General features: G+C 36.9%; 1 protein-coding gene across 1 annotated transcript; it reads right to left on the reverse strand.

Moving 5' to 3' along the window:
- Window positions 1-266: 266 nt before the first annotated feature.
- LOC126688530 (uncharacterized) lies at window positions 267-7836 on the reverse strand. The gene is made up of 2 exons (XM_050383252.1): window positions 6910-7836; window positions 267-539 (listed from the first exon to the last, which is right to left on the reverse strand). Exon 1 carries the CDS (start codon window positions 7726-7728, stop codon window positions 6922-6924), a length of 807 nt encoding a protein of 268 aa, XP_050239209.1. The 5' UTR covers window positions 7729-7836; the 3' UTR covers window positions 267-539; window positions 6910-6921.
- Between the last annotated feature and the right edge of the window lie 1477 nt (window positions 7837-9313).

Here is a 9313-nt window from a genome sequence, read left to right on the forward strand (position 1 = left end):
GCTTCCCTCATGAGAACATCTCCCAACAAATGCCGAATTCTAAAAGATCAAAATTGCAAAACGAAATTGCAAAAAGAATCTTCACCTTTAATCATCTTAGCATCCTTAGTTGCCATAACCATTGCCACCCCGGAATGATAATTTGATGTAAGCAACTGCCATGGGAGTGAGGAGGCAGAGGGCTTTTAGGGTTATATTAGTAGATTGACGATGTAGCATCTTAGCCCTTTATTATTAAAGAAAGGTTTAAAGAACTCTCTAAGAACACCAGCGAATCTTGATCTCTAATATATACCCATAGCATGTCACGAAATTGTTCACCTGAAAACCTGCTCTAACAAAAATACATATAATATTTGTCTTCAAAGTCAATATATAGGCCAGACTATGCTAACATCATAACATAACATCAATAATATCCAAAGGTATTAGCGAAAGATTCACCCTAGTGCAAAGGATTAGCAAATCTGAAACTGTATTTAAAGGTAGTAAAAGAAGAAGATCCAGCTGAAAAGTCTTCACAGCACATTGTAATATCCCTGCACACAAAAAAAAAATTATAGAAGTGAGTTTTCTAACCAAGAAATTTTTATTATGGAAACTTTAATATATGAAAATAAGAAGAATAACTAGTACCACAAGTATAGGGTAAAGAATATGGTCATGAGTTCAAGACCCACAAAGTGAGTATTTACCTATAGAAAATTTGAATTACATTTACATACTTTTATGTATTCAATTCAAAGTTTGCAACAGATGTTGAAGCTTTGACAATGACATGTGATTATGCACCCGGACACAGATCCAAACAAACAAAAAGAAGAAAGAACAAACCAAGAGAAACAGGGCTACTAAGGAGAGCGCTGGAATCCCAAAGTCATTCATGACACAAAAATTGAGCCCTAGCAGAAAACATAATATGCAAGAGCGTCACATGGCCAACAATTGAGAAATCAATAAAACATTTTTTATTTTTTTGATAATTGAAAAATCATTACACCATAACAAAGAGATCGCTGCCACAACTAACAGTTCTATCTTTCCATTTTCAATTCCTAGTCTTTTTTAGATAGATCAGAAATTAGTAAATACCTATTTCATCCAAATTCAGATTTGTTTCTGTCATCTACTACACTGGCATGACGGTGTCCCTAAATAATATCACTTGCATCTTAATCGCTCAAGAGTCCAACACAAAAGCCAGTTCCATTACCACATGCAGGACTTTGTAAACATGACTACAATTGATTGCAGTACAAGATATTCACAAAACCTAAATATTAACATTATCAGGTGGCATTGCCCAATATATTTAACCACCCTAAGTTTTCCACATAGAATAAGTTATATGTTTCTTAGAACAATTCAATAGTATTTAACATTGCCACAAGATTGTTTTTTTGATAGTTACAACAGGGGAGAAGGGATTGAACCTTGGACATCTCTATTGGAAACACCAGAAGGTACCAATTGAGCTACAAGACCCTTAGCACCCTTGCCACATGTTATTTTGAGACAGCACAGCTGTTACACAAGCAGTGCTGGTTCCATAAGATGGTACCATTGTCAAAACACAAGTGAAAGAATAACCTATCACTTTGAGCTATCTGATGCTACTTCTAACAAATACAACATTAATGTACAAAAGCAAGTTATAAATTCTATGAAGCACATTCATGGACACTGGCTGCTGGCACGTTATGGGTACGACACAATGACACGGAAATTTTTAAAAGATTAGGACATGGGTATATGTATATTAATTAATTATTAAATATATTTTTATTTTTATTTTTAAATATTTTTAAGCATTTTTTTTTCATATAATGTTAAAACATATATCACATTAAGAGCAATAAATGATAATAAAGTGAATTCAAGACTAATATATGATATTTATAAATTAGAATACAAACCAAAGAATAAGATCTAAAAGAGTAAATAAAAGACAACTAAATAAGTGTTTGAGATTAAAACTAAAAAGAAATAAAAGATAAGTGTCCCTCCCGTGTCCCGCAAATTTTCAAAAAAAAAGACAGGTGCAAGTGTCCGAGGCGTGTCCCGTATTCGACACGGGTATAGCACTTCAAATGAAGTATCCGTGCTTTTTAGGTTATAATATATCCAAAAAAATACCATACGGAAACAAAACTACATGAAAAACATAATGTACTGTTGCAAAAAACTACAAAATCAAGCAAACCCCCAACTTAAGATAGGGTTAAAACCATAAAACCTCTGTAGCTTCTTCTCACTCTAGTACCTGTCAACCCTCATAATGAGATTGTTGTACAGGATAACCTCACCCACAGAATCTCTAGCATCACACAAAGGTTCTGGCGAAAGATCTCCACCAACCTATCTTGAACTCTGCTGTCAATCTATGGTAAAAGCCTAATGATAAAAAAATAAACTAGAAAATTTTAAACCAAGCTGGAAATATTTAGGCATGTAAAAGGGAGAATGGCAGTAGGGCAGAATTGCTTAACATATGCGAGAGGAATGAAAATAGAATTTTGGATCATTATGGACTGCATCAGGGGATTGGAGTGTCTAGAAGAGAGATAAATCAATCTTCTAACAACATGTTCTTCAAACATTGCCGTGATATGTATTGGGCTATCCATTTTATCCAACCAGGAAACAGGAATGGGAGGTTCATGAAATTCTCAAAATTTTAGAGTGTCTCTAGGAGGGATGGTGTGCATACTGGAAGGTAAGGATGCAAGGGGTGGGCTGAATTCAAAACTTTGTTAAGTATTCAGCTCTACTATGACAAAAAGGTTAGCAAATAAGCAAAGCACAAGGGTCCCATATTAGAGGGAATCACAACAGAGAAGGCTTAGAGATGGAGGAACCCAAAACTGTATGTTGGGCGATCATGGTTTCGGTGGAAGAACACTGATGTTAGGACGATTTAGGACATTAGGAGATTAGAGCAGCAGCGTAGAGACCACACAGTGTTCCACAACCCAAAGCAAGATTCAGGATGAGACCAACTCATAGGTTTAATGTTTATGACAGGGGAAAGGAGTCAGGGAGGATATGGAGGTGAGATGTTTGCAATCATTGCGGCTGGAATGACAGTAGGGCCAAACAGATTTTAAATTTCTGATGAGCATCATGAGTTATGAGGATCTATTGTTGATTTCATAGAAGATAGAAACTATATATATAAAGAGTATATAGTATATGCTGAAAATCAAGACCATGAATATCATCACATCAAGAAGTTAACTGACAAATATCTAAAATGTCTGTGCCTAGTAACAAATATCTAATGATGCTTATATCTAAGAAGCTATATATTTAAGGAGTATATAGTATATATATGATACTAAATAGTCTTTATATATATTTAACATGTCATCAAGAAGGAACACCAACCATACCTAGAGGTGCAATTGCCTGCATCAAGACAATGGCAGAGGACATCAAGAAGTTAATTGACAAATATTAAAAAGTCTACGCCAAGCAGCAAGACAAGAAAAATCCATAATTACAAAACTGCAGTGTCATGCCGAAACATAAACAATGATACCACAGTGATTGAGGGGTTCAAGGGATATCCCAGTGGTTTCAACCTCTCTTCTGGTGCCTAGGTACTAGGATTTGAGGGATACCCCAGTGGTTCTAGCACCTTAGTACTTATTAAGGGCCCAACTGGGTAACCTATTACTGTGCACAAAGGATATGAACCCCTAACAAAACATATCTATGCAGTCAAAACTAAAAATTTTTACAAAGTGCACATAGTTTAAATAGTTTTCAAGACATTAAGAAACACATATGCTGTATGGCGGAAATCATAACGAAATAAATTGAAAGCCCAAGGAGAGAGAAGGTTGAAATGCAAATATTTTCTATACCAGCAACAATGCTACAAATACAACATAGTGAACTCATTTTATAACCTAATAAACAGAAACATTACAAATCAGGACGATCAGATGTGTCCAAAATCCTTCATTTTAATGTACAACTAGAAACACAACCTCATTAACAGAAGAGTAGATGCTAGGATTTATAAGTTAATATAAATGAAACAAACAAGCTTAATGCCTACTTTACATGCACTTTAGGTGCTCAAGAAACTCAATACAAGCTTTTTTTATAGGACCAACTAAGCCAGCATTCATGTATAATCTCAAATTAGTTGAATTCTCTAGAACATTGCCAAATGGTTTGTCTTTCTTTTCAAAACTATAAAGTTGTGATTTAGGGTCCGTTTGTTTTGGGTGTAAATGGTTTCAAGAAATCATTTTCCGTAAAATAGGCTGTTTGGTTGGCTTTGAAAATAGGCTTTTCCGGAAATGCTTTTCAGTTGACCTTAGTGTTGGGTGTAAAATGATTTCCGTTTTTATTTTACCTTCAAATATCATTTTCCGGAAAACAGAGAGAGAGAGAGAGAGAGAGTGAGAGTGAGATCGCGCCCGCGTGCAAAGAGAGAGAGAGAGAGAGAGAGAGAGAGCCCATCATCGGCGACCCACGAGCCTTCAACTTCGCCGGTGACCTAGAGACTTCGCGCCACGAACCCATGAACCAATCTTCGACTTCGCCGGCGAACCCAGAGCCCAGATCACGCCACGAACCCAGAGCCTTCGACCCACTGATCTTCGGCCCAGAGCCTTCGACCCACGAGCCTTCAACTTCGCCGGCGACCTAGAGCCTTCAACTTCGCCGAAAACCCACGAACCGATCTCTTTCTCTATGTGATTTTGATTTCTGTGTGATTTTGATTTCTATTGTTGTTGTGGTGGTGTGGGTGGTGGTGTTTTGGTGGTTTTCCTGTTGTGTGGTGGTGGGTTTTGCTTGCTTGCCGTCGGTTGTGGCTTTTGATTGCCGGAGTGAATTGGAGTTTCGGTGGTGTGTGGTGTTGTTTCGGTGGTGGGTATAAATTTCGGTGGTTGTGGGTTGTTGGTGGTTGCAAGTGATGGGTATTTGGCTGTGATTTGTTCTGTGGATTGGGATTTGGCTGTAATTTTAAAATTTTCTATAATAAAATTTGTTTGGATGCTGAGAAAATAGCTGAGAAAATGTGAAAATTTTGTAGGAAAATAGCATTTTCAGAATAGAACCAAACACATGAAAATATTTTCTACAACAATTTTCATAATGCAACCAAACACTTGAAAATATTTTCCTTTCCCGAAAATAGCATTTCCGGAAAATATTTTACGGGAACCAAACACAGCCTTACAACAATTTTGTGTTGGCTTTAATTCCGTGCCAAATTTGATTTTAATTTTATTCAATCATTTTTCTATGTATTTATGTGGGGTTTTTAATTGTAAGGGTTGAGTGTGAGAGTGTAAAGACTCAAGCTTAAAACGAAAAACAAGTAGATTTCGCAAGAAGCTAACCCACGAAGTAGCCATGTGTAGAGCTCATGACTGGAATGCAAAGAGTTATGACAACCTGGAGTTTTCACAAGTGTCTCGCAGGTAAGCCCTTCCCGCAAAATACTCGCGAAATATTCTATTTGGCTAATTTGTCATGTTTGTTTTACCAAGTCTTTACCTACATTATATATACCTTTATTACCCACATATTGTAAAGAGTGTTTTTCAAAGAGAAAAGCCTAGAAAATACACTTCAGAGTTAAAGATTGTAATACTCACAATCATCTATACATTTCCTTGTAATGTTCCTCTACTCCTACCTCTCCATCTCTAGATCCTTGAGAGGTTGATAACCCAAATACTTACCACACCCAATCTGAATGTCAAGTGAGGTTTTGGCATTACTGGGAAGTATCGGAAGGAGCCAATCATTGGCAAATACAATCGGGGGTATTGCGGGATCCGGAAGAGCTAGAGAAGAAAAGGTTCCAAGAAGCTAGTTGGTAGCAGAAGTTTAGAGGACTTAAGTACATTGAGTAGACTAGGCTTGGAGGGTCTTTTGTTATTCGTGTTCTCTAACCTATTCTCTAGTAAATCGATTTACCGCTTGGAGGGCGGCAAAGAGGTTTTTCGCCGAGCTCTCCGATTTCCTTTTCAATAACATATCTCGGTATTATCTTGTGTTTGCATCTCTCTTTCCTACTTTTAAACTTTACTTTATATCGTTGATAATGAATGAATATGGCTTAGGGTAGTGTTTTTGGTTGTTTGCGTTCATTTACTCTTATTCCCTCTTATTCTGCACATAGTCTAAGGCTTCGTTTGGGAGTTCATAAGAGAATGGAATGGAATGATCATAAGGGAATGGAAAGGAGTGGAATGGAATGTATTTAAGTAAAGGAAATGAATGAAATGAAATGAAATTAAGTAACCTTAATTGGATGTTTTAAAATAAAGAAATGGAAAAGAATGAAAATGAATGGAATGTAAGGAATCCTGTTTGGGAGTAACATGAAGGGAATGGAATGAAATCATTTTATGACAATATTACTTTTAGACCCCTATTTTAAAACAAATGGTTGAGTATATAGGGATATTTTGGGAGTTTTAGTAAAAAATTCATTAAATCTAATTTTATTCCCTCTCATTCCTCCCAATTTCGGGAGAATGAAAATTTGAGGTTTAAAGGAATAGAAAGGAATGAGTGTTCTTTCCTATCCATTCCTTCCCACTTAAACTCCCGTCTAATTCCTCTATTAAGACTCCCAAACAAGGAAAGAATATTCTAAAATTATTCTTTCCATTCATTTTCATTTCATTCCCTCCTCCAAACAAGGTCTAAGTTAGAGTAAAAGTAATCTAATCATAATTTTAATTTGGGGTCTAAAAAAGACCGTGTTTTCACACAAATCTGAGCTTTCAAAAACTTTGGTCAAATTTCTCAAGTACTGGTTTTTTCAAATAAACTCACACACATAAACAAGTGAAAATGAAATGAAACACATATAAGACGTCCTTAATTTAAGGACCATTCTAACAAATAAGTTTAAAGGAAAGAATAGCGAACCTAATGTACTAATCACTGCTGTTGTTGTTGCTGTTGCTGCTGCTGTTGATTCTGAGGGTTTGGTGGAGGAGGCATATTAGGACGTGGAGGCCCATAAACACCAACAGGCGGAGGTTGCATTCCAGGACGAGGCATCGGCGGCGGCGGTGGTCCTCTCATCATCTGACCACCAGGCGGTGGCGGACCCATCGGCCTCTGCGCAAACTGCGGCACGAACTGCTGCGGCGGCGGTGGTCCACCAGGCCTGGAAACAAACTGCTGTCCCTGTTGCATAGGCGGTGGGCCCCGCATCATCGGAGGCGGGCCCCCGGGATACACCTGGGGCCGCATCACAGGCGGAGTCGGGTAATTCACAGGCGGAGCAGAAAGCTGAGGTCTCGACATCATCTGTGGCTGCATCATGTTAGGTGCAGGCCCACCGACTCCACGGACGGGCCCAGCAAGACCAGGCTGGGCTTGAATAAGAGGCCCAGTAGGAATGCCTCTACCGGCAGCTCGGCCAATGCCAGGACCAGCCATAGCGGCGGCGTTAGCAGCTTTGGCTCTGGACTCTTCGGGAGGAGGCGGGCCTTCGACGGTCATGGAGATGACTTCTTCGCCACGGAGGAGGACGAGGCCGAGAGTGCGGCGGTCTTCGGTGGGGGCGGTCTTGCCTTTGGAGGAGGGAAGGTTGCGGAACTCTTCGCAGTCGCCTAAGACGAGATTCATGTGGCGGTCGAAGGCCATGAACTTACCAACCAACTGACGGCCGTCTTGGATAGTGACTCGCATACGGTAGTTGATGTACTGGAGCATCTTTGAGCTCTTTGACATCGACATCTTTACGGAAGAGAAGACGGCGGCAGTGTTTCTTTCTGCGTTTCAGGTTTCGCCCTAACGCAATAAGCACTAAAACTAAAAGCAACAACACATGGGCGATGTCCTTTTTATTTTTATTTTTCATTTCTGGGTCTCTTCCCGCTTAGGGGAATTCTTTTTTCTTTTTCTTTTTCTTTTTTTTTTTAAGTACCAAGTCAGTATCAACTATCAAGATCTGGCAGTCCCAACAAATAGAATAAATCCACATTTTTCAAAAAAAATTATATAAGTCTTCCCTATCTTACATTTTTATAATACTTTTATAATTACTTTTTTATTCATTAATAATAACTTACCACTTAAAATTTGTTCTGAAAATATTATAAACATAGCATTTCTCTAGTAGAAAATAGTAATGCTACAACATCACTTTTTATGCAACGAATTCAAAATTGTTGAAGCGATTTCTTGTGAGTGTTTAACGTAACTGATACTTGTGGACTCACTCTTTGTTTTTTTTAGACATGGCAAAAGGATCGATTAGGTCAATCGAGTTCAAGTAAGAAAATGGCATTTTAAACATGTTAGGAATGGGTAAAGTCGATTGGATTGGGGTTAGGTTGGGTTGACCTATATTTTTCACATTGATTAAAAAAATACATGTATTTGCTACTTGTTAAGTCATGCATCAAATTACTTGGTGTGAAAATGAAAATCCATTAATTTGGATTCATCCATGTCAAGAAAGAGCTCAGCTCGACAATTAATACTTGTTAATTAATAATCAAATTAGACAAATCTCAGTATTGCTAATCAAAACAAAATAACACAAACAAAAAAGAGTCTAGTTTACCATTTGAAAATATAATTAAAACAAATACACAAGTTTCACTTTCACACAGTATCAACATCCCAAAAGAGATAACAGAATAACAAATACCCTATTGGATAGCTAATTTGATAAAAACTAAAAACATATAAAAATTTTACAAGTTGAAAACCTATTTCATAATCTAATATCTTAAAAAATAATCTATTAGTTGTGTTTAATATTAGATGCACAATGGTTGGCACTCTGTTTCAATTTGGATTAAAGTTTGATTTTTTAGTTATTTATGCATGCTCTTTTTCATGAATATCATATTATTGTTAAGTAACACACACTCTAGGGAACATTATCTTTTATTCTGAAAAGTCATTCTCATAAATAAAAAAATAAAAAAAAATCATTTATTTTGGCTATGGACTGTTTAAAAATAGGCATAGCATCCACAATTGATGTCAATTTCATTAATATACTTTAGTTTCACTATTTTCACACTTGTAAATGTTTCTCATGTATGTCTATAATTTCAAATATTTTGTCTTGACTCAATTGCAACTAGATTATCTTGGCATGCGCTTTTTCATTTGATGTCTAAAAATCTTTACTTTTGTGTTATTCAAGTGAGAAGAAGGCTTCATTCATTCATCTTTCAATTTGCTTGCATTCAATTAGATAAAAGGCCTTAGTTGCTTTCTTGAAGTCATTGTATTTGAATGACATTAACAAAATTAAGGTAAACTACATATTTGGTCATTAACCTTTATACTAAATTTCAATTTG

Source organism: Quercus robur, chromosome 6 (assembly GCF_932294415.1).
Source record: "Quercus robur chromosome 6, dhQueRobu3.1, whole genome shotgun sequence".
NCBI classification, from domain to species: domain Eukaryota; kingdom Viridiplantae; phylum Streptophyta; class Magnoliopsida; order Fagales; family Fagaceae; genus Quercus; species Quercus robur.